The sequence below is a fragment of the Nicotiana sylvestris genome, chromosome 12, assembly GCF_000393655.2.
Source record: "Nicotiana sylvestris chromosome 12, ASM39365v2, whole genome shotgun sequence".
NCBI classification, from domain to species: domain Eukaryota; kingdom Viridiplantae; phylum Streptophyta; class Magnoliopsida; order Solanales; family Solanaceae; genus Nicotiana; species Nicotiana sylvestris.
This window is the reverse complement of record NC_091068.1, coordinates 15,768,717-15,795,701: the sequence shown is the minus strand read 5'-3', so window position 1 is coordinate 15,795,701 and position 26,985 is coordinate 15,768,717. Positions and strand designations below refer to the sequence as shown.

Genomic DNA, 26,985 nt, shown 5'->3' with positions numbered 1-26,985 from the left:
ACTTCACCAAGAAAACCACTTCTTAAAATCAAGTTTTTTTTAATTAAAAAAATGGCTTCCAACCAGGTTTGCTCCACTCTTGCTCTTTTCCTTACTTTTAACCTAATTTTCTTCACATTTGTTTCAGGTTGTGGAACTTGTCCTAAACCAAAACCACCACCAAAACCTAAGCCTTCTTGTCCTCCACCTCCATATGTTCCAAAAAAGGAAACTTGCCCAATTGATACATTAAAATTAGGTGTTTGTGCTAATGTTCTTGGATTGGTTAATGTTGTTGTTGGTTCACCACCTGTGAAACCTTGTTGTAGTCTTATTTCAGGACTTGCTGATGTTGAAGCTGCTCTTTGTCTTTGTACTGCTATTAAGGCTAATGTTTTAGGCATTAATCTTAATGTACCTGTCTCATTGAGTTTGCTTCTTAATGTTTGCTCCAAGAAAGTCCCTTCTGGCTTCCAATGTCCTAATTAATTGTATTAAAAGACACTCCAGTGCGTAAAGTATTCCGCGCTTACTCAGGAGTCTGATAAGAATGAAAAATTCAAAGTTTATCTCATTATTTGTATTTTCTTTGAGGGTTTTCTATTTTTATGTTTACTTTGTTTTTTTGTCTTTTTTCTTTTTTTTTTTTTGGGGGGGGGGGGGGGTTGTACCATTGAGATGAAATTTGTGGGTTGTGCTTAAGTATTGGTAAGTGTTTACTTACCAGTTGAAGTTGTTCATTGTATTCCAGTTTCTGTTATATCATATTATTATTTTTTTCAATGTTTAATTTGAGTTGAATGGTCTGTTATTTTTATTCAATAAATAGCGATTTGTTTCTTCTATTTTAGATTCTTAGCCAGCAGTTTGTACTCCTACATTGCAAACAAATATTTCTGACACATATTCGGTGTTTATATACTAAACTAATAAATGCAAGATATATGTTTTTCATTTACATATTTATCGCTTAATCATGATTAGCTGATGTATTTTTATTTCAATTCTTAATTATTAACGTTATATATATATATTGTTTGATTGATATAAACATTGAGTACAAGTATTACAACATAATGGAAGGATTATTATTCTTAATTAGATACTTGTACACATTTTATTTATAATAAGTAGATGTATATGGTTTAATTTAAAACATATGTTTGTTATGAACTGAATAAAATATTTTTTTACTATTTGAAGTGTAGTTAGTAATGTACTATTATGAACGAATAACTGACTTTGGATCTCATATTTGGTTGATTTAATTAGCACAGCTTTATCATATTTTATCAAAATATTATTGAAACTATAACTCACAATAAAAATGGTGGACCTTTTCTTTCCTTTCTGAAAATTAGAGTATTCAATGTATTTTTCTTTAAATATATTAGAATCTAGATCAGAGTTATGCAAGTTTTGAAAAGAGGGAAGCAAGTTCTGAATATAGCATGAGGTTATGTTGTCATATTAGTTCTATTACTAATCCATAGTTTAGTTGATATTTTTTCTCGCATAAAATAACAATAGATTTACACGTAATTTATGCAAATATAATTGTGCATAAAAAATAGTAATCAAAAACAGTGTTTAATTAGCTATATATTACTACTGAATTTTTTGTCAAATATTATTTCTCTTAATGCAGCCAACCATGTGCAAATGCGACCCAAATGGAATAAAGTAGATACAACTTTGTGCTCCATGCCCTATATATAGCTACCACAAGAATTTTGCTATCACATGGTATGATCCCTTATCTTTTTAATTACTTGTAAATAAATTTGATAGATAAAAATAAGTGCTATTGATAAAACTACAACATCTTGGTCTATGCATATAATGATATATATATAAGACAGTAAGTATGTAATTAACAGAATGATGCATGAAAAAGAAAAAAATACAACTAAAAAAATTGGATTTAGCTATGTACATCATTGTTAATCTGTTGCTAAATCGCTCGTAACTAACAAAATTTTTTAAAATATATCACTATTCATTGCTAAACAAAATTAGCGACGAATTTTACTATTTAGCTATAAAATTTGTTACTCGCTAATTCATGTTTTTAGTAGTGAAAGAATGATGCATGAAGAGTTAAGTTTCTTTTTTTTCATCATAGCTAAATGGCGATAATTGAAAATTTAATTTGTAGAACCCTACGTGTAAAATTACACACCTCTCATCAATCATCAAGGACATTGGGTGTGATGACCCATATAACTTAGAGCTCTGATACCAACTTGTCACGATCCGAATTTTCCACCCTTCGGAGTCGTGGTGGCGCCTACTCGTGAAAGCTAGGCAAGCCGCGTAATATAGAATCACTAACTCTTTTATTTAGCCTTTTTAACAATTTAAATTAACATGCGATTAACAATGAAATATTAACGATAAATAAATACATGCGGACGACTTAATCTGATAACTTAGCCAAAACCAGTACGGCAATACTAACATACATCTCTACCCAGAATCCGGTGTCACAATATCACGAACTACCTACGAATACTACATACATATGTCTAGAAAGAAAGGTACAATCTGTCTCTGAAGTAAATAAAAACAGAATACATATAAAGATAGAAGAGAACGCCGGGCCTGCGGACGCCTGCAGGACTACCTCAGGATCTCTAACTGGACTGAAGGCAGCCACCAAATGCTACGGTCCAAAAGCTACCGCTCCAGGATCTGCACATAGTGTAGAGTGTAGTATCAGCACAACCGACCCCATGTGCTGGTAAGTGCCTGGCCTAACCTCGGCGAAGTAGTGACGAGGCTAGGACCAGACTACCAAATAAACCTGTGCAGTTATATAATATGCACCGGAAAATAAAATAGGAATAAACAAATAAAGATGAGAGGGGGTACATGCTGGGAAGGAAATATCAATACCAACAGTAAATTAAGAGAAAGGCGTAAGGATAATTTAGATTTCATAGCAAAACAATAAGGAACTCGTCACCAATCTATAAGCAATTAGTATTATCTATTATTGTGGCGCGCAACCCAATCCGAAAAATATAATAACACTGTTGCGGCGTGCAACCCGATCCATATCATTTATCACTGTTGCGGCGTGCAACCCAATCCAAATATAATATTGTTGCGGCGCGCAACTTGATCTAAATATAATATTGTTGTGGCGTGCAACCCGATCCAAATATAATATTATTGCGGTGCGCAACCCGATCCACATATACAGTTCTACACCAATCGCCACGAAATCCCCGGCAAGGGAATCGACAATATAAGTTATTACGTCCCGGCAAGAGAAAATCAGCTATAACCAAACTTGTTCCAACATCTAACTACCTCAATTAGCACCAATACTCAATCATAAGTAATTCCCACGAGAATAATCATAATCCTTGCTCAACACAGAGAATCAACAACTTAAGCATTCGTAGGATTTATCAAGAACACAACAATTTCAATTTAAGACTCACGGTCATGCTTGACACCAACGTATAGATACTCGTCACCATGCCTATACGTCGTACTCAACTAATAACATGTAGCAAATAGGACACAACTCCTAATCCATCAAGCTAAGGTTAGACCAAACACTTACCTCGAACTTCCACGGCCAACTCAGGCCTCAAACACCGCTTTTCCTTTAGAATTCGCCTCCAAACAACTCGTATCTAGTCCAAATTGATTTAACAACATCAATAAATGCTAAAGAATTCATACCTAATTCTCAATTATAGGTTTTCTATCATTTTTCCCAAAAAGTCAAAAATCGACCCCGGGCCTGCTTGGTCAAAATACGAGGTTCGGACCAAAACCCGATCACCCATTCGCCCACGAGCCCGAATATGTAATTAGTTCCAAAATCCGACCCCAAAACAAGGTCTAAATCCCAATTATGCAAAAAGCCCTAACTCTACCCAAATCCCTAATTTTCTACCCTTAAGAACATAATTTAGGCCTAGAAATCTAATGAGTGTTAATGAAAATTGAAGAAAATGAGTCTACGATTACATACCTATGAATTTGTGGTGAAGTTCTCTTTCAAAAATCGCCCAATTTGGAGTTTGGAAGAAGAAGTTATGAAATTTGGGTTTAATCCCGTATGTGTTCTGTTACTGTTTAAATTACTGGGCAAAATTGGTCTCTGCGATCGCGAACAAGGGTATGCGATCGCATAGGGTAAGGGGTATTGGGCACTGCGATCGCGGACTAGGTTGTACGATCTCATAGAAGAAAATGGTTCCCTTCCCAAAATTTACTCTACGCGATCGCTGAAGGAGCTATGTGATCGCATAGTACAAAATAGGACCCCCTGAAACTACACTATGCGATCGCGAACATACCTATGCGATCGCATAGCACAAGGACCTGGACACCAGCAAACAACAATTTCTGCAATTTTTCCTAAGTTCAAAAACCTTCTAACGCCTATCCGAAACTCATCCAAGCCCTCGGGGCTCCAAACCAAACATGCACACTACCTCAAAAACACCCTACGGACTTACTCGTGCGATCAAATTGCCAAAATAACATCAACAACCATGAATTTAGCATCAAAATCATGAAATCACCTAAGAACTTCAAAATTTCCAATTTGCTCAAATACGGTCCGATTCACGTCATTTCAAGTCCATTTCTTACCAAATTTTACAGACTCGACTTAAACCACATATAAGACCTGTACCGGGCTCCGAAACCATAATACAGGCCCGATACCATCAAATTTTAAACGCATTTCATTTCCAAAACTCATAAATAATTTTCTTTAAAAATTCATTTCTCGGGCTTGGGACCTCGGAATTCGATTCCGGGCATACGCCCAAGTCCCATATTTTTCCATGGATCCTCCGGGACCGTCAAATCACGGGTCCGGGTCTATCTACCCAAAATATTGACCGAAGTCAACTTAAATATATTTTAAAGTCAACATTCATCATTTTTCACAAATTTTCACAAAATGGCTTTACGGCTACGCGTCTGGATTGCGCACGCAAATCAAGGTGATGCCTAAAGAGGTTTTTAAGGCCTCAGAATGCAAAATGCATTTTTATAAACAAGTAATGACCTTTTCTCCACCTCTAAAACAACCGTTCGTCCTCAAACGAACATAAAAAGGAAGTACTCGAGTCGGGGAAAAGATGGGGATAACGGCTCCGCATATCGGACTCAGACTCCCAGGTCGATACCTCAGCAGGCTGACCTCTCCACTGAACATGAACAGAAATGAAACTCTTCTATATCAACTGACAATCTTGCCGGTCTAGAATAGCTACCTGCTCCTCCTCATAAGACAAGTCCTTTTCCAACTAGACAGTGCTGAAATCTAACATGTGGGATGGGTCGCCCTGATATTTTCGGAGCATGGACACATGAAACACTGGATGCACGACTGATAAGCTCGGCGGCAACGCAAGTCTGTAAGCCATATCTCCCACTTGATCAAGAATCTCAAACTGGCCAATGAACCTAGGGCTAAACTTGCCCTTCTTTCCAAATCTCATCACGCTCTTCATAGGCGACACCCGAAGCAATACCCGCTCACCAACCATGAATGCCAAATCTCGAACCTTATGGTTGGCATAACTATGAATTCCTGGACTAAGCTGTACGAAGCCTATCCTGAATAATTCTGACCTTGTCCAAGGTATCCTGAACTAGATCCGTACCCAACAACCGAGCCTCTCCCGGCTCAAACCATCCAACTGGCAACCGACACCGCCTACCATACAAAGCCTCATAAGGAGCCATCTGGATACTCGACTGGTAGTTGTTGTCATAGGCAAACTCTGCTAAAGGCAAAAACTGATCCCACGAGCTTCCAAAGTCAATGACAGAAGCTTAGAGCATATCCTCCAAAATCTGAATAGTCCGTTCGGACTGCCCGTCCATTAGAGGATGAAACGCTGTGCTCAACTCAACCCGTGTGCCCAACTCTCACTGAACTGCTCTCCAAAAATGTGAGGTAAACTGCATACCTCGATCCGAAATGATAGACAAGGGCACACCATGAAGACGAACAATCTCCCGGATATAGATCTCAGCTAACCTCTCGGAAGAATAAGAGATTGATACAGGAATGAAATGTACTGACTTGGTCAGCCTATCAACAATAACCTACACTGCATCGAACTTCCTCTGAGTCCATGGGAGTCTAATAATGAAGTCCATAGTGATACTCTCCCACTTCCACTCAAGAATCTCAATCTTCGGGAACAAACCGCCGGGCCTCTAATGCTCGTACTTAACCTGCTAACAGTTCAAACACCGAACCACATGTGCAACAATGTCCTTCTTCATTCTCCGCCACAAATAATGCTACCGCAAATCCTGATACATCTTGGCGGCGACCGGATGAATAGAGTACCAGGAACTATGGGCCTCCTCTAAAATCAACTCTCGGAGTCCATCCACATTAGGCACACAAACTCGACCCTGCAATCTCAAAACTCCATCATCTCCTAAGGTAACCTGTTTGGCACCTCCGTGCTGCACCGTGTCTCTAAGGACACACAAATGGGGATCATCATACTGCCGATCACGGATACGCTCCAATAAAGAAGAACGATCGACCGTGCAAGCTAACATACAGCTGGGCTCAGGAACATCCAATCTCACGAACTGATTGGCCAAAACCTGAACATCCAAAGCAAGCGGTCTCTCACCGACCAGAATATAAGCAAGACTGCCCATACTGGCTGACTTCCCACTCAAAGCATCGACCACCACATTGGCCTTTCCCGGATGATATAAGATGGTGATATCATAGTCTTTTAACAGCTCTAACCACCTTCTCTGCCTCAAATTCAACTCCTTCTTCCTGAACAAGTACTACAGACTCTTGTGATCCGTGAACACCTCACATGCCACGCCATATAGATAATGCCTCCAAATCTTCAACGCATGAACAATGGCTGCCAACTCCAAATCATGAACCCTTCTCATGAATCTTCAACTGCCGCGAATCATAGGCAATGACCTTGCCATCCTGCATCAACACAACACCAAGTCCAATCCGGGATGCATCACAACAAATCGTATAAGGCTCTGAACCTGTGGGCAAAACTAACACTGGCGCCATAGTCAAATCTGTCTAGAGCTTCTGAAAGCTTGCCTTACACTCATCCGACCACTTAAACTGGGCACCCTTCTGGGTCAACCGGGTCATCGGGGCTGCAATAGATGAAAACCCCTCCACAAACCAACGATAGTAGCCTGCCAAACCCAAGAAACTCCGGATCTCTGTAGCTGATGCTGGTCTAGGCCAGTTCTTGAATGCCTCAATCTTCTTCGGATCAATCTGAATACCCTCTACGGATACAACATGACCTAGAAATGCAACTGAACTCAAACAGAACTCACACTTCAAAAACTTGGCATACAACTGACTATCCCTCAATGTCTGAAGAACCACTCTAAGATGCTGCTCGTGCTCCTCCCGGCTGTGGGAATAGATCAAAATATCATCAATGAAGACTATCACGAACGAATCCAAGTAAGGCCTGAACACTTGGTTCATCAGATCCATAAAAGCTGTTGGGGCATTTGTCAACCCGAATGGCATCACCAAGAACTCATAATGCATGTACCGAGTGCGAAAAGCTGTCTTAGGTATATAAGATGCCCTAATCCTCAACTGATGGTAGCTAGATCTCAAGTCAATCTTCGAAAATACCTTGGCACCCTGAAGCTGATCAAACAAATCATCAATCCTCGGCAACAGATACTTATTCTTGATTGTAACCTTGTTCAACTGCCGGTAATCAATACACATTCTCATCAATCCGTCCTTCTTCTTAACAAACAACATCGGCACACCCTAAGGAGAAACATTAGGTCTAATGAACCCTTTTTCAAGCAAGTCCTGCAACTGCTCCTTCAACTCTTTCAACTCAGGCAGGTCCATACGATACGACTGGATAGAAATGGGCTGAGTGCCTGGAGCTAAATCAATGCAAAAGTCAATATTCCTGTCGGGTGGCATACCCGATAGGTCTGAAGGAAATACCTCAGGGAACTCATGAACAACCGGCACAGAGTCAATAGAAGGAACCTCGCCACTAGAATCACAAACATATGCCAAATAGGCCAAACACCCCTTCTCAACCATACGTCGAGCCTTCACATAAGAAATGATACTACAGGTAGAATGACCATGAGTCCCTCTCCACTCCAAACTCGGTAAACTCGGCAAGGCTAAGGTTACAGTTTTGGCATGACAGTCCAAGATAGCGTGGTTAGGTGATAACCAGTCCATCCCCAGTATGACATCAAAATCAACCATGTCTAGAAGCAACAAATCTACACGAGTCTCAAGACCCCCAATCACAACTATACTAGAATTATGGACTCGATCTACCACAATAAAATCACCCACCGGTGTAGACACATATACAGGAGCACTCAAAGAACCACTAAGCATGACCAGATACGGTGCAAAATAAGATGACACATATGAATATGTAGACCCTGGATCAAATAAAACTGAAGCATCTCTGCCACAAACTAGAATAGTACATGTGATAACTGCATCAGAAGCCTCAGCCTCAAGCCTGGCTGGAAGAGCATAACATCGGAGCTGGGCCCCACCACTCTGGACTACATCTCTAGGACGTCCTGCAGCTGGCTAGCCTGCACCTCTAGCAGTCTTAGCTCCACCTCTAACACCTCTACCTCCACCTCTAGCACTTCTACCCCCACCCCTAGCTGGCGGAGCGGGCTGCAGAACACCTGGTGCCTGAACCATAGCACGGGAACCCTATTGCTGCAACTGAGTACCCACCAATCTTGGACTAGCCCTCCAGATATGACCATACTCACCACACTCAAAGCATCCACCTGAGTTCTACGGCTGAGGAAACTGAGACTGACCTTGGCGACCTGAATGACCATCCCGAAAACTCTGGAGCGGCGGCGCATTGATAGGAGCTGGTGGTGTACTGTAGGGCTGCTGATCAGAATACTACATATGAGAACCACTGCTACCTAAAGCACCGTGAGAAACCTGAAGGGCTGACTAAAAAGTCTTAGGAGGATGGCCTCTACCATACGAATCTCTGCCTCCAGACGAGGTACCACCGAATCGCCTTGAATAACGAGGCCTCTTGTCAGGCCCCTGACCACCTCCCTGCGTTAGAACCATCTCAACTCTCCCGGCCACATTGGCTGCCTCCTAGAAAGAAATCTCACTCTCAGTCTCCTTGGCCATATGAAGTCGAATAAGCTGGATAAGTCCCTCAATGAACCTCCTCACTCTCTCTCTCTCTCTCGGTGGGAAGTATGATAATAGCATGATAGGCCAAGTCGATGAATCTGGTCTCATACTGAGTAACAGTCATAGAACCCTGCTGAAGACGCTCAAACCGCCTCTGATAGATTTCTCTCTGAGTAATAGGGAGAAACTTCTCCAAAAATAGCTGAGTAAACTGCTCCCAAGTCAAAGCTGGCGATCCGGTTGGTCTAGCTAAACAATAATCTCTCCACCAAGTCTTGGCGGCTCCAGATAAGCGAAAAGTAGCAAAATCGACCCCATTGGTCTCCACTATTCCCACGTTCCTGAGAACTTCATGACAGCTGTCTAGAAAATCCTGGGGATCCTCAGAAGATGCACCGCTGAAAGTAGTAGGGAGGAGTTTGGTAAACCTGTCCAATCTCCACAAAGCATCGACAGACATAGCTACTCCCTCACCGGTCTGAACTACCACACCCGACTAAACTGTTCCAACCGGCTGAGCTACTGGAGTCTAAAACTGGGGAGCCGTCTGCTCCGGAGTGCGAGTAGCAGGAGTCTGGGCTAATCCTCCAGCCTGAGAGACGGCTGGTGCTATAGGAAGCAAGCCTGCCCGGGTGACACTCTCCATAAGGCCCACTAGACGGACCAGAGCATCCCTGGGGTAGCAATAAACCCCTCTAGGACCTGAGTTGGGCCCAACGGAACTGTCTAGGATGGAACCTCATCATCAAAGTCAATCTGAGGCTCCGCCGCTGGTGCTGCTGCTCTGGGCTGAGCTCTGCCCCTACCTCGACCTCTAGCACGGCCTCGCCCTCTGCCCCTCGTGGGAGCTGTTGCTGGGGGCTCGGGCTGCTGATCGGTGGATGAGGAAGCGCGTGTTATCGCCATCTGTGAAAGAACAGAGTAGAAATTCAATTATCATTGAGAAACCAAACCGCACGACAGGAAAGAATAAATGTGAAGTTTTTCCTAACTCTGTAGCCTCTGGGGGATAAATACAGATGTCTCCGTACTGATCCCTCAGACTTTACTAAGCTTGTCCGTGAATTGTGAGACCGAATTCCGCACTACAACATAATGCATCTACATCTACGAATATAAAATTTGTGGCTATTACGTAATAATAGCCATAAAAATTAGAGTTTCGTGGCTATTCACAAATTGCTGAAATTTCTTTGCTACAAAAATTAAATTGGCAAAGCTAATACCTCATTTTTGCTATAATTAATTTACGCCGTGGCAATAACTGCCTAAATAGCTACAAATTTATTGCTACACTAAAATTTTGTAGCTGATTATTAGTTTTTGCCACATGTTTGAACTATTGTAGCACTAATAGCCTTTTAGCCACGACAAATTATGTTAAATAAAATATTGAACATCTTTGCTTCAAGTTATAAAAAGCATGCAATAGTGGGGTCAATAGCTACGATGGAATATCATGGCAAAATAATATAGCCACGAATTTATATAGCTACAATAAATATTGTAGTTAATTCTAATTTTTTGCTATGCATTTGACATCATTGTAGCTATGTTAATATTCTAGCCACAATGTATTTGTTTGCACATATTTTATAGCTAAAAGAATAGTCTTGGTTCAATTTTCAAAACTCGTAGCAATTGTTGGAACATAATAGCTACATTTATTTGTCATAGTAGCTACATGTATTACAGATTCGTGTTGAAATCGTGATGTGCTAAAATTATATATAACATGGAATTTACATGGTCCAAAGATGCTGAAAATAATTCATACATAATTACAAAGGTGGCTTACTGTGGGAGTAAAACAATGCCACCATTGAAGAATTAACATCAACATATATAGTTGTTCATGTGTGCTATATATATTTTAATCTTAAACTAGTAATCTTTTAGTTGTGTTTCTACCAAAAAATCTGGTGTGTCGTGCTGCTCTTTTCCTTGGAAGAAATCTTAAAGAACCATGTCTTGGGTGCTCAAATTAAACTTGCGATGCGACACTCTTCTTATCTTACCTGTAATAGCTGGAAAAGAAAAGGCTAAGTGGCCTCAACCTTAAAGGAGTATCATAAGCCAACCACCTAAAGAACACTCCCTTTAGCTTAGTGTGAGAAAAACATTATTTCAAGTAAGACAAAAAATTAGTTTTTACTTTTTTACAATATACAACTAGAACCTCCACACAAAATAATGTTCTTATAGTAGTTTGATAAATGCCAATAACCTACTACAAAAACTGTGTTTACATTAGGAATATAATAATACACACATATTAGTAATCTTAAACTAATAATACACTACTCTAAAATCTGGAAAGTAGAAATGTCTACTCTGGGTTAAAATTGCTGATTTTGGAATTCTGATTGAAACCACCCTAGAAAAGGAACTAAAGTTAACAGAGGCAATCCCATCACAATCTCATAACATCCATCCCATATATTGCCTTGTTAGTCCCTTTATAAGGGAGAACATGAATTGGAAATTCGTACTAAATTTCAGGTGTCCATGCCTGGATTTTCATTAAACAAAGAAGCATAAAATTTAACATACTATAATTGGGACGACAAGCAACAAAGCTCAGGCCATTAACGGCATTGCATGAGCATGGCAAAATCTCAAGTATTGAAATTCTCAGGTGATCAAATAAGAAAAAGTATCAACATTAATTGAGTGTAACCGAATATGCATCTAAAACTTCTAAATATTTATAGTAACAAATCTTCATCATCAGTTTCATGTCTGATTCGATGTCTTCAATAATATCATCAGCTAAGGTAACATCAGTACTGATAACATCGAGATCATTTCTTCTCCAATTTATAAAGTCTTCATCTTTCTCAAATGTATATGAGAAATCTTGAGCATCTTGTTAAAAAGTTTTTTCACTGACAACACCACCCGTAAAATAAGTAGAATGACCATTCAAGACAATGGACCAATTCGGATGAAGATTATTCTTGACATAAAAAACTTGTTCTACTTGAGATGCAAGTACAAATGGTTCATTTGTTACTAGCTTTCGATTAGTATTAATACTAGCAACGCTATGTTTATCTATCTTCACTCCTTTCCCAATGTGATCGACATCCATCCAATCACATTTAGATAAAACAATTCGGTTGCCTTCGGGGTATTGAAGTTCTACTATTTCAGTCAGAACATCATAATAATCTATATTTTGACCATTCATTATTCCTTGTACTAAAACACCACTATTTTGCTTCACTCTATTTCCTTCCAATTGTTTAGTATGAAACCTAAAACCATTTATTTCATACCTTTTGAATCTTTGGACTCCATCAAAAGGACCTCTAGCCAAAGAATACAACCCGCAACTTGCATGTGAATTTTTTTCTTGCGCATTTGCACGATCTACATAAAAATAAATAATAAAATAATGATGCTAAAGAAGTATTATAAATAACATTAAAAATATAGTGAAAACTTACTCGATGGAAAAACCAATCAACGAAGTTCATGTTCCTATTATTCTCGTACTCACTGTTTAAAATAACCATAATAATGAGAAAGGGCTAACAAAATTAAATTCACAATATATAATACCATAAAGAAACAACAACAACAACAACAATATGCCCAGTGTAGTTCCACAAGTGGGGTCTGGGAGGGTAGAGTATACGCTGACCTTACCCATGCCTTTAGAAGACAAATAAGATGTTTCTGGTAGACCCTCGGCTGAGGGAAGGGGGACAATAACAAGCAAATTGATCTGACAACCGAAGCAAAATACAAAACTAGTAGTAGGTAATGCAATCAAAAAATGGAAAATAAAAGACAACAATAAGTAGTAATAGAAGTCTAGGGATACCGAAAAGAAAAAACACGAAAGACACCAAATGGTGTATCAACATGTATTTTTAGGAAAGTTTTCGAAAAAAAAAAGCATGAGAAGAGTTTGACATTTTCTTTTAGGTGATGATTTGATTATTTACCATACAGACCCAAAGGAAACTTTTTAAATGGAAATTAGAAAATACATGCTACATATCTAATGTGCACGATATAGTAGATTCCTCGACTAATAAAGTTCTTACTAAGGCATTTTCACCAAGATGATTATAGCCACAAAAAATCATCAAAAAGAGTTGTAACCAATATGAATCGGAAAGATTTACTTGATGAGATTTAAACAAAGATCATAAACAAGAAATCATGTGCTTATCTTCACCGGACAATTCCAAAAAGAACTTTCATGGTTGAACACTTCTAACTCAAACTCTTATAAATGCTTGGATGTTACTGTAGAAACAATAGCATAAAGAAAAACATTACCGAAAAATGGTTGAACTTCTTCACAATTTCTCAAAACATAAAGATGAGCTTGTTTTCGTTCAACCTCTTCAAGAGTTCTAGATGTATCGCTTAATAAAGGGCAACTCTTTTGCTCAAATATTGATAATCCATTGCATGACTCAGCATGATCACCTTCATAATTTTTGTCCACTGGATTATACCCTCTCCCACTTCCATGTAAATACCTTGAACAAAATATTAAACTTTCTTCAACAATATACACTTCTGCAATAAATCCTTCAGGTCGACATCTATTACGAACATAACATTTCAATTTGCGCAAGAATCTACATGATATAAGAGGCAGTTAAACTCTTAGCATGATAAATTAAGTTAAGCTCTTAGCATGATAAACTAACAAGCCACAACAAATTAAACTGAAATTGTGAAATAGAAAAACATACCGCTTTTATTGGGTACATCCATCTGTATTGTACAGGTCCAACAATCTTGGGCTCTTGTGGAAGATGAATAACCAAGTGCACCATAATATCAAAGAATGTTGGCAAAAATATTTTTTCTATTTTGCTCAACGTAATTGAAATTTGAGTTGCAAGCCGATCTAACACATCAACTCGTACATTTTTTGAACATAACTCTCTGAAGAAAATGCTTAGCTCGGTAATAGCAGCATAGACATGGTTTGGCAGGATTCTGCGGATTGAAAAAGGAAGCAGTTGTTCCAAAAGAATGTGAGAGTCATGGCTCTTCAGTCCATAAATTTTACGATCCTCTAACTTTACACATCGTGATAAATTGGAAGAATATCCATCTGGAACCTTAATAGTTTTCAAGAACTTGCATATTTTAGACTTCTCATCTGGTGATAAACTATAGCATGCTGCTAGATAATATCACTTTCCATCTTTTTGAGTTGGATGCAAATCTTTTCTTATACCCATTTTCTTCAAATCACAACGAGCATTCAAATTATCTTTCATTTTCCTTCCATATCTAACAACGTCCCAATAATATTGTCACACACATCTTTTTCAATATGCATGACGTCTAAATTGTGACGTATTAGATTATTTTTCCAATAAGGAAGTTTGAAAAAGATGCTTTTCTTCCTCCAATTATGAGTGCCTTTACTTTTTTCGTATCTTTTTCTCTTTTGGGTCTTACCAAATTTAATGTCTTCCAAGCTATCCAACTGGTTTAAAATATCATCTCCAGAGAGAATTTTTGGAGCATGTCTTCTTTCTACTTCCCCACTAAAATAACGTTTATTTCCCTGCCACCTATGATTAGGCAATAAAAACCTACGAGCACCTATGTAAGAGAACTTGCGACCATACGTTAATTGAGTAGACAAAGTCTTTTTGTTGCATAAAGGGCAAGCCAAAGCTCCCTTTATGCTACATCCAAACAAGTAGGCATAAGCTGGAAAATCATTTATAGTCCATAAGAGTGCTGCCCGCATACAGAAGTTCTCCTTTCTTGAAGCATCATATGTATCGACTCCATTATACCACAATTCTTGCAACTCATCCACCAAATGTTCTAAGTACACATCAATATCATTTTCAGGAGCTTTAGGGCGAGGCATCAACAAAGACAAGAAGCAATATTGTTGCTTCATGTACATCCAAGGGGTAGGTTATACACAGTAATAATTACTAGCCAAGTGCTATGAGAAACACTTAAATTGCCGAAAGGATTTATCCCATCAGATGCTAATCCAAGTCTAACATTACGAGGATCTCTGACAAAGCCCGGGTTAGATGTATCAAAATGTTTCCATGCATCTGAGTCGACTGGATGTCTAAGAACCCCATCTTTCAAACGTTGATCATGATGTCATATCATGTCTGAAGCTATTTCTGATGACGTAAATTTCCTTTGCAATCTTGGTTTCAAAGGAAAGTAACGTAAAATTTTTCGAGGAATTTTGCTCCCGGTTTTTTCTGTAGTAGCCCCATTAGCTTTTTGACCTTCCCTTGATTTCCACCTAGACTCACCACAAACCAAGCAAGATTCAACTTTTGCATTATGTTTCCAAAACAGCATACAATCATTTTCGCAAGCATGTATTTTTTCATAACGAAGACCTAAACTTCGAATCACTTTTTTTGCTCCATAGAATGATTCGGGTAAAGTTTCACCAGAAGGAAGTGCTCGTTTAATTAACTTCATTATGCAGTCAGTTGCCTTATCACTCAATCCGTGAAGGCATTTAATTTGGAACAGCTCCACAATCAGTGACAACTTGGAGAATTTCTCGCAACCAGGATAAAGTTGTTGTGCAACATCCTCCAGTAATTTAGAAAATTCCGAAGCTGGTTCAGAAGGATCAACCCCACCAGAATTGATATCAGGGCCAGTAGCATCATAAATCATTTCAAATATATCATCACCTTGCTCTTTTCTTACTTCCTTTTGTCTTATTTCATTATTGTTAGTGATTTGCTCTTTGGGTGCAAATTCTCCATGAAAAAGCCAACGAGTGCACCTCTTGACTATCCCAAAAATTATTAAATGTTTCTTTACTTTGTCTTTAGTTTTGTGAAAAACATTGTTGCATTTTTTACAAGGGCAAGGAATTTCACCTTCTGGTTCTGTGTGCTTAAAAGCAAATTGAAGAAAATCCTCAACTCCTTTTAAATATACATCGCTCAATCTATCGTTACAGCGCATCCAAGTCTTGTCCATTTCAAAATTTCCTATAAGGAAAAATAAAATAAGATCAAGATGCTTAAAAAAGAAAGATCACTCAACCATGATTATACAATTTAGAGGCTAATTTCACTTATATTTCTTGAATCAGATAGCAACTTTTACAAAAGATAGAGAATAAATCCAAAGAAACATTTTCTGATTACATATTTTGAAAGCAATCCATAATCACATTACTAATTCTTACAGTAAGATATTTGTGATAATGAAAAAATGGAAGGTATTATGTACTGGATGAAAGAATCCGTAGCAATTGCTACTAAAATCTGTGATTCTGTATGAAACAATTAGTCTAAGATAGCCAGAGTATTTGCCCATAAATTTTTATCGCTTAACTCATAAACTCTATTAATCATTGCTAATTAATGTACATTACTTGATCTAATTTTAATTCTTTTGGGGACTCCAACAATACACATAAAGTGATAAAACAAAATCACATAAAACAAGCAGTACATCTTTCATACTGGAAGAGGCCATATGCCATAGCAACCCCGATACACAAAATCCCACTTGTTGCTCCTAAACAACAACTATCAGTATTCAACACCAAATCAATATTCACCACAACAATTAGCATTCTAAGCAGCCCAACGGTGAACCTTCGACTAGAAAGAAATAGAAGAAAGAGATTCTGGTTTTACACGAATAAGAAGAAAGTGTGAATTCCGCATTCCGAGGCCTTAAAAATCTCTTTTAGCATCACCTCGATTTGCGTGCGCAGTCCGGACGCATAGCCGGAAAGCTTATATGTGAAAATTTGTGAAAAATGATAAATTTTGACTATAAAATGAATTAATTTGACTTCGGTCAACGTTTTGGGTACACAGATCCGGACTCGTGATTTGACGGTCCCAGAGGATCTGTAGGAAAATATGGGACTTGGGCATATGCCCGGAATCGAATTCCGAGGTCCCAAGCCCGAGAAATGAATTTTTAAAGAAAATTATTTTCTGAAATTGTTTAAAGGATTTGGAAATGAATTTTTATTAGAACATGTTGGTATCGAGCCCGTATTTTGGTTCTGATGCTCGGTACAAGTCTTATATGTGATTTAAGATTATTCTGTGAAGTTTGGTAAGAAACGGAATTCGTATCTTAAGGGGTGATTTAAGATTATTCTGTGAAGTGTGATTTAAGGGGTTAACTTGGCGATTTGATCGCACGGATAAGTTCATATGATGTTTTTGAGTTGGTACGTATGTTTGGTGTGGAGCCCCGAGGGCTCGGGTGTGTTTCGGAAGGTTGTTGAACTCATAAAAGTTGCAGGTTTTTGCTGTTTAGTGCCTAAGGATTTTTCTCTTCGCGTTCGCGTGGGCACACTCGCAAACGCGTAAGGCAAATCTCCCAGGTGCCAAATTTCTCTTCGCGAACGCAAAGCTGGTGCCGCGAACGCGAGGCTAAGGGGGGAATACCCTTCGGGAGCGCGGCCCAGCATACACGAATGCGATGGATTATGAGTCTGGGCAGGGGGGTATTTTACCTACGCGAACGCGACCACCTGGACGCGAACGCGAAGGCTCGAGGAGTTAGTTCTCCACGAACGCGAGCCCATTTCTGCGAACGCAAAGGTCTCTCAGGCCTAGCTCATCGCGAACGCAATGAGCCTATCGCGAACGCATAGAGCAAATTCGCCCAGTTATTTTAAGTTCCAAAAACAGAATGTATTACGGGAATTCCAACATTTTTCATAAACTTCATCTTCTCCACACCTCTTAGGCGATTTTGAAGAGGAACTTCACCATAGCTTCATAGGTATGTAATCCTAAGCTCGTTTTCTTTCATTTTTATCAACACCCACTAGATTTCTAGGCCTAAAACATGAGATTAAGGGTAGAAAATTAGGGATTTGGGTAGAGTTAGGGCTTTTTGATTATTTGGGAATTTGACCTTGTTTTGGGGTCGGATTTCAAAACAAAATATATATTCAGGCTCTTGGGTGAATGGGTGATCGGATTTTGGTCTGAACCTCGTGTTTTGACCAAGCGGGCCCGGAGTCAATTTTTGACTTTTTTGGAAGAATGATGGGAAAACTATAATTAAGCATTGGAATTGGATTGTTTAGCGTTTATTGATATTATTAAGTTGATTATGTCTAGATACAATTGATTGTGAGTCAAATTCAAAAGGAAAGGCGGTGTTTGAGGCTTGAGTTGGTCGTGGAAGTTCGAGGTAAGTGTTCGGTCTAACCTTAGCTTGAGGGATTAGGAGTTGTGTCCTATTTGCTATTTGCTTCTTATTGAGTATGACATATAGGCATGGTAACGAGTATCTATACGTTGGTGTCAAGCATGACCGTGAGTCTTAAATTGTAATTTATTTTGTGTTCTTAAATAGTACTACAGATGTTTTAATTGATGATTCTCGATATTGAGCAATGATAAAGTTTGTTTTCATGGAAATTACTTATGATTGAGTATTGGTGTTACCTGAGATGAGTAGAAGTTGGGTTAAGATTGGTTATAGTTGTTTCTCCCTTGTCGGGACGTATTTACTTTTACCGTCGAATCCCTTGCTGGGATAGTGTAGTTTATTTTGATCCCTTGCTGGGACTCTTGGTATGGTTGTTGCTAAAGGTATATAAATGTTATGTTGGATGGGGTTGCACACCGCAACAATACTATATATGGAACGGGTTGCACGCGGCAACAATATTATGTTGGATCGGGTTGCACGCCACAACAATACTATATATGGAACGGGTTGCACGCCGCAACAATGTTATGTTGGATTGGGTTGCACGCCGCAACAATATTATATTGGATCGGGTTGCACGCCGCAACAGTAATATAAATGGATCGGGTTGCACGTCGCAACAGTGTTAAATGATAGGGATCGGGTTTCGCGCCGCAATAGTGTTATTATGGTTTTGTTGTAAATCCTGAATTGTTCTCTCATATTTCTCTTAAGTTTCTGCTGGATTCGATATTTACCTTATAGCATGTACCCCTCCCATGTTAATTGTTTATTCCTATTTATTTTCCGCTGTATATTATATAACTGCACAGGTTTATCTGGAGTCTGGTCCTAGCCTCGTCACTACCTCGCCGGGGTTAGGCCAGGCACTTACCATCACATGGGGTCGGTTGTGCTGATGCTACACTCTGCACTATGTGCAAATTTTGGAGCAGTTTTTGGATAGTAGCACTTGGGGATCCTGCCTTCAGTCCAGCCAGAGATCCCGAGGTAGTCCTGCAGGCGTCCGCAGGCCCGGCGTTCTCTTCTTCTTTATTATATACTCTGTTTTCATTAGATTTCGAGACAGATTGTATTTCTTTCAGATATTTGTTGTTGTAATCTTAGTCCGTCCGTGATATTGTGACACCAGATTTCGGGTAGAGATGTGTGTTGTCATTATCGTACTGGTCTTGGTTATTATATTAGATTAAGTCTTCCGTTTGATTTCATTTATCGTTAATATCTAAATGTTGGATACATGTTAATTCAGATTGTTAAAAAGGGTTAAAAATGAAAGAGTTAGAAATTTTCTATGTTTAGTAGCTTGCCTAGTTTTTACGAATAGGCGCCATCACGACTCCCGAGGGTGGAAAATTTGGGTCGTGGCAAGTTGGTATCAGAGCTCTAGGTTACATAGGTTTCACAATTCACGGACAAGCTTAGTAGAGTCTGAGGGATCAGTACGGAGATATTTGTATTTATCCCAGAGGCTACAGAGTTATGAAACATTCCACATTTATTCTATCATGTCGTACGGATTGGTTTCTCGATGCTAATGAAAATTCTACTTTGTTCTTTCACAGATGGCGAGAATACGCGCTTCCTCATCCGCTGACCAGCAGCCCGAGCCCCCAGCAGCAGCTCCCATGAGGGGCAGAGGGCGAGGCAGAGGCCGTGCTAAAGGACGAGGTAGGGGAAGAGCTCAGCCCAGGGCAGCAGCACCCGCAGGGGAGCCTCAGGTTGACTTTGATGATGAGGTTCCGACCCCAGCAGCTTCGGTGGGCCCAGTTCAGGTCTTAGAGGTGTTTATTGCTACCCAAGTACTTCAGTATGGTCTAGTCCGTCTAGTTGTCCTTATGGAGAGTGTCACCCGGGCATGCTTGCTTCCTGTAGCACCGACCGTCTCTCAGGCTGGAGGAGGAGCCCAGACTCTTGCTACTCGCACCCCGGAGTAGGTAGCTCCTCAGTTTCAAACTCCAGCAATTTAGCCAGTTGGAGCAGTTCAGCCGGGTGTGGTAGCTTAGACCGGTGATGGAGCAGCTATGTCTGCCGATGCCTTGTGGAGGTTGGATAGGTTCACCAAGCTCTTTACTACTACTTTCAACAGTGCATCTACTGAGGATCCCCAGGATTATCTAGACAACTGTTATGAGGTTCTCAGGAACATGGGGATAGTTGAGACCAATGGGGTCGATTTTGCCACTTTTCGCTTGTCTAGATCCGCCAAGATTTGGTGGAGGGATTTCTGTTTGGCTAGACCAGCCAGATCGCCATCTTTGACTTGGGAGCAGTTTACTCAGCTATTTCTGGAGAAGTTTCTCCCCATCACTTAGAGAGACGCCTATCGAAGGTAGTTTGAGCGTCTCCAGCAGGGTTCAATGACTGTTACCCAGTATGAGATCAGATTCATAGACTTGGCTCGTCATGCTCTTGTCATACTTCCCACCAAGAGAGAGAGGGTAAGGAGGTTCATCGATGAACTTATTCAGCCGATTCGTCTTCAGATGGTTAGGGAGACTGGGAGTGAGATTACTTTCTAGTAGGCGACCAATGTGGCCAGGAGAGTGGAGATGGTTCTATCGTAGGGAGGTGGTCATGGGTCGGACAAGAGGCCCCGTCATTCAGGCAGATTCAGTGGTGGATCATTTGGAGGCAGGGATTTGTATGGTAGAGGCCATCCTCCTAGGCCCTTTCAGTCAGCACTTCAGGTTTCTCACGGTACTTCAGGTGGCCATGGTTCTCACATGTAGAATTCTGATCAGTAGCCCTATAGTGCACCACCAACTCTGATCAGTGTACCGCCACTCTAGAGTTTTCGGGCTGGTCATTCAGGTCGCCAAGGTCAGTCTCAGTTTCCTCAGCCGTAGCACTCAGGTGGATATTTTGAGTGTGGTGAGTATGGTCATATCAGGAGGGCCTGTCCGAGATTGGTGGGTACTCAGTCGCAGCAGCAGGGTTCCCGTGCTATGGTTTAGGCACCAGGTGTTCCACATACCGCCCAGCCAGCTAGAGGTGGGGGTAGAGGTGCTAGAGGTGGAGGTAGAGGTGCTAGAGGTGGAGATTCGACCGCTAGAGGTGGAGGTCAGCCAACTGTAGGCCATCCTGGAGAGGTAGTCCAAGGTGGTGGGGCCCAGCCCCGATGTTATGCTCTTCCAGCCAGGCTTGAGATTGAGGCTTCCGATCCAGTTATCACAGGTATTGTTCTGGTTTGTGGCAGAGATGCTTCCGTTTTACTTGATCTAGGGTCTACGTACTCCTATGTGTCATCTTTTTTTGCACCATATTTGGTCATGCCTAGTGATTCCTTGAGTTCCCCTGTATATGTGTCAACACCGGTAGGTGACTATATTGTGGTAGATCGAGTCCATCGTTCTTGTATAGTTGTGATTGGAGGTCTTGAGACTTATGTAGATTTGCTTCTTTTGGATAGGGTCGATTTTGATGTCATATTAGGGATAGACTGGTTATCACCTTACCACGCTATTTTGGACTGTCATGCCAAGACTGTGACCTTAGCCTTACCGGTTTACCTCGTTTAGAGTGGATAGGGACTCCTGGTCATTCTACCCGTATTGTTATTTCTTATGTAAAGGCTCGGCGTATGGTCAAGAAGGGGTGTTTATCCTATTTGGCATATGTTCGTGATTCTAGTGCTGAGGTTCCTTCTATTGATTTTGTGCCCGTTGTTCATGAGTTTCCTGAGGTTTTCCCTTCAGACCTGCCAGGTATGCCACCCGACAGGGATATTGACTTTTGCATTGATTTGGCTACGGGCACTCAGCTTATTTCTATCCCGCCGTATCGTATGGCCCCGCCTGAGTTGAAAGAGTTGAAGGAGCAACTGCAAGACTTACTTGATAAGGGTTTCATTAGGTCGAGTGTTTCGCCTTGGGGTGCCCCAATGTTGTTTGTGAAGAAGAACGGATCGATGAGAATGTGTATTGATTATCGGTAACAAGGTTATGATCAAGAATAAGTATCCATTACCGAGGATTGATGATTTGTTAGATCAGCTTCAGGGTGCTAAGGTATTTTCAAAGATTGACTTAAGATCTGGCTACCATCAGTTGAGGATTAGGGCATCCGATGTCCCTAAGATAGTTTTTCGCACTCGATACGGGCACTATGAGTTCTTGGTGATGTCATTAGGGTTGACAAATGCCCCGACAACTTTTATGGATTTGATGAACCAAGTGTTCAGGACTTACTTGGATTCGTTCGTGATAGTCTTTATTGATGATATTTTGATATAATCCCACATCTAGGAGGAGCACGAGCAATATCTTAGAGTGGTTCTTCAGACCTTGAGGGATAGTCAATTATATGCTAAGTTCTCGAAGTGTGAGTTCTAGTTGAGTTCAGTTGCATTCCTAGGTCATGCTGTATCAGTAGAGGGTATTCAGGTTGATTCGAAGAAGATTGAGGCAGTTAAGAACTAGCCTAGAACAGAATCAACTACAGAGATTCGGAGTTTCTTGGGATTGACAGAATACTATTGTCGGTTCGTGGAGGGGTTCTCATCTATCGTAGCCCCGATGACCAGGTTGACCTAGAAGGGTGCCTAGTTCAGATGGTCGGACGAGTGTGAGGCAAGCTTTCAGAAGCTTAAGACAGCTCTGACTACGACACCGGTGTTGGTTTTGCCCACAGGTTCAGGGCCTTATATAGTTTGTTGTGATGCATCTCGTATTGGACTTGGTGCAGTGTTGATGCAGGATGGCAAGGTCATTGGTTATGCTTCTCGGTAGTTGAAGATTCATGAGAAGAACCACTCGGTTCATGATTTGGAGTTGGCATCCATTGTTCACGCATTGAAGATTTGGAGGCATTATCTGTATGGCGTGGCATGTGAGGTGTTCACGGATCACAAGAGTCTTCAGTATTTGTTCAAGCAAAAGGAGTTGAATTTGAGGCAGAGAAGGTGATTGGAGTTGTTGAAAGACTATGATATCACCATCTTATATCATCCGGGAAAGGCCAATGTGGTGGCCGATACTTCGAGTAGGAAGTCAGCCAGTATGGGCAATCTTGCTTATATTCCGGTTAGTGAGAAACCGCTTGCTTTAGATATTCATACTTTGGCCAATCAGTTAGTGAGGTTGGATGTTTCTGAGCCCAGTCGTGTGTTAGCTTGCACTGTTGCTCATTCTTCATTATTGGAGCATATACGTGATCGGTAGTATGATGATCCCCATTTGTGTGTCCTTAGAGACACGATGCAGCACGAAGGTGCCAAGTAGGTTACCTTAGGTGATGATGGAGTTTTGAGATTGCACGGTCGAGTTTGTGTTCCTAATGTGGATGGACTCCGCGAGTTGATTTTAGAGGAGGCCCATAACTCCCGGTACTCTATTCATCCGGGCGCCGTGAAGATGTATCAGGATTTGTGGCAGCATTATTGGTGGCGGAGAATGAAGAAGGATATCGTTGCATATATGGCTCGGTGTTTGAATTATCAGCAGGTTAAGTACGAGCATCAGAGGCCCGATGGTTCATTTCAGAGGATTGAGCTTCCCGAGTGGAAGTGGGAGCGGATCACTATGGATTTCGTTGTTGGACTCCCACAGACTCGGAGGAAGTTCGTCGTAGTATGGGTCATTGTTGATAGGCTGACCAAGTTAGCACATTTCATTCCTGTGGCAGTTTCCTATTCTTCTGAGAGGCTAGTTGAGATCTATATCCGGAAGATTGTTCGCCTTCATGGTGTGCCCGTATCTATCATTTCGGACCGAGGTACGCAGTTTACCTCACGCTTCTGGAGAGTAGTTCAGTGAGAGTTGGGCACGCGAGTTGAGTTGATCACAACGTTTCATCCTCAGACGGACGGGCAGTCTGAGCGGACCATTCAGATTTTGGAGGATGGTCCGAGCTTGTGTCATTGACTTTGAAGGTTCGTGGGATCAGTTTTTGCCTTTAGCAGAGTTTGCCTACAACAATAGTTACCAGTCGAGTATCCAGATGGCTCCTTATGAGGTTTTATATAGTAGGCGATATCGGCTTCCGATTAGATGTTTTGAGCAGGGAGAGGCTCGGTTGTTGGGTACGGATCTGGTTCAGGATGCCTTGGACAAGGTCAGGATCATTCATGATAGACTTCGTACAGCTCAGTCCAGTCAAAAGAGTTATGCCGACCGCAAGGTTCGTGATTTAGGATTTATGGTCGGTGAGCGAGTTTTGCTTCGAGTGTCGCCTATGAAGGGCGTGATGAGATTTGGGAAGAAGGGCAAGCTTAGCCCTAGGTTCATTGGCACGTTTGAGATCCTTGATAGAGTGGGAGAGGTGGCTTATAGACTTGCATTGCCGCCGAGCTTATCAGCTGTGCATCCAGTGTTTCATGTGTCTATGCTTCAAAAATATCACGACAATCCATCCCACGTGTTAGATTTCAGCACGGTCCAGTTGGACAAGGACTTGTCTAATGAGAAGAAGCCGGTAGCTATTCTAGACCGACATGTTTGTCAGTTAAGATCAAAGAGTTTTCCTTCTATTCGTGTTCAGTGGAGAGGTCTTCCTGCTGAGGCATCGACCTAGGAGTCCGATATGCGGAGCTATTATTCCCATCTTTTCCCCGACTCAGGTACTTTCTTTTTCTGTCAGTTCGAGGAAGAACGATTGTTTTAGAGGTGGAGAATGTGATGACCTTTTGGGTCATCACTTGTTTTTAAATTGAATTCTGCATTCCGAGGCCATAAAAACCGCTTTTAGCATCACTTTGATTTGTGTGCGTAGCCCGAGCGCATACCCGGAAAGCTTATATGCGAAAATCTGTGAAAAATGATAAATTTTGACTATAAAATGAATTAATTTGACTTCGGTCAACGCTTTGGGTAAACAGACTCGGACCCGTAATTTGATGGTTCCGGAGGGTCCGTAGGAAAATATGGGACTTGGCCGTATGCCCAAAATCAAATTCCGCGGTCCCAAGTCCGAGAAATGAATTTTTAAAGAAAATTATTTTCTGAAATTGTTTAAAGGATTTGGAAATGAATTTTTATTAGAACATATTGGTATCGGGCCCATATTTTGGTTTCGATGCCTGGTACAGGTCTTATATGTGATTTAAGATAATTTTGTGAATTTTGGTAAGAAACGGAATCCGTTTGACGTGATTCGTACCTTAAATGTAAAATTTGATGTTTTAAGAAGTTTTGAAATATTTCATTGATTTTGAGGTTTAATTCGTTGTTTAAGGGGTTAATTTTGTGATTTGATCGAACAGATAAGTTCATATGATGTTTTTGAGTTAGTACGTATGTTTGGTTTGGAGCCCCGAGGGCTCGGGTGTGTTTCAGAAGGTTTTTGAATTCATAAAAGTTGTAGTTTTTTGCTGTTTAGTGCCCAGGGATTTTTCTCTTCGCATTCGTGTGGGCACACTCGCGAACGCGTAAGGCAAATCTCCCAGGTGCCAAATTTCTTCTTCGCGAACGCGAAGCTGGTGCCGCGAACGCGAGGCTAAGGGGGGGATACCCTTCGCGAACGCGATGGCTTATGAGCTTGGGCAGGGGGGAGGGGGTATTATACCTACGTGAACGCGACCACCTGGACGCGAATGCGAAGGCTCGAGGAGTTAGTTCCCTGCGAACGCGAGCCCATTTACGTGAACGCAAAGGTATCTCAGGCCTAGCTCATCGCGAACGTGATGATCCTATCGCGAATGCATAGAGCAAATTCGCGCAGTTATTTTAAGTTCCAAAAATAGAATGTATTAAGGGAATTCCACCATTTTTCATAAACTTCACCTTCTCCACACCTCTTGGGTGATTTTTGAAGAGGAACTTCACTATAGCTTCATACGTATGTAATCCTAAGCTCATTTTCTTCCATTTTTATCAACACCCACTAGAGTTCTAGGCCTAACATGAGATTAAGGGTAGAAAATTAGGGATTTAGATAGAGTTAGGGCTTTTTGATTATTTGGGAATTTGACCTCGTTCGGATTTCAAAAGATTTCAAAATAAAATATACATTCGGACTCTTGGGTGAATGAGTGATCGGATTTTGGTCCGAACCTCGTGTTTTGACCAAGTAGGCCCGGGGTCAATTTTTGACTTTTTGGGAAGAATCATGGGAAAGCTATAATTAAGCATTGGAATTGGATTGTTTAGCGTTTATTGATGTTATTAAGTCTATTGTCTAGATACAATTGATTGGGAGTCAAATTCAAAAGGAAAGGCAGTGTTTGAGGCTTGAATTGACTGTGGAAGTTCGAGGTAAGTGTTCGGTCTAACCTTAGCTTGAGGGATTAGGAGTTGTATCTTATTTGCTATTTGCTTCTTGTTGAGTACGACGTATAGGTATGGTGACGAGTATCTATATGTTGGTGTCGAGCATGATCATGAGTCTTAAATTGCAATTTGTTTTGTGTTCTTAAATAGTACTACAGATGCTTTAATTAATGATTCTCGATATTGAGCAAAGATTAAGTTTGTTTTCGTAAAAATTACTTATGATTGAGTATTGGTGTTAGCTGAGATGAGTAGAAGTTGGGTTAAGATTGGTTATAGTTGTTTCTCCCTTTCTGGGACGTATTTACTTTTACTGTCGAATCCCTTGCCGGGATAGTGTACTTTATTGTTGATCCCTTGTCGGGACTCTTGGTATGGTTGTTTCTAAAGGTATATAAAAATTTTTTTTTGGATCAGGTT

The 26,985-nt window shown here is 40.7% G+C and overlaps 1 protein-coding gene and 1 long non-coding RNA gene across 2 annotated transcripts; both read left to right on the top strand.

Annotated features, from left to right (window-relative positions):
- LOC104235379 (14 kDa proline-rich protein DC2.15-like) lies at positions 1-762 on the top strand. Its single transcript, XM_009789115.2, has one exon. The coding sequence runs from the start codon at positions 52-54 to the stop codon at positions 466-468; it is 417 nt and encodes a 138-aa protein (XP_009787417.1). The 5' UTR covers positions 1-51; the 3' UTR covers positions 469-762.
- A 791-nt stretch (positions 763-1,553) lies between these two features.
- On the top strand, positions 1,554-16,039 carry LOC138884149 (uncharacterized). Its single transcript, XR_011404307.1, has 2 exons — positions 1,554-1,725; positions 15,570-16,039. It is a non-coding gene; the product is annotated as an uncharacterized lncRNA (long non-coding RNA).
- The last annotated feature ends 10,946 nt before the right edge of the window (positions 16,040-26,985 follow it).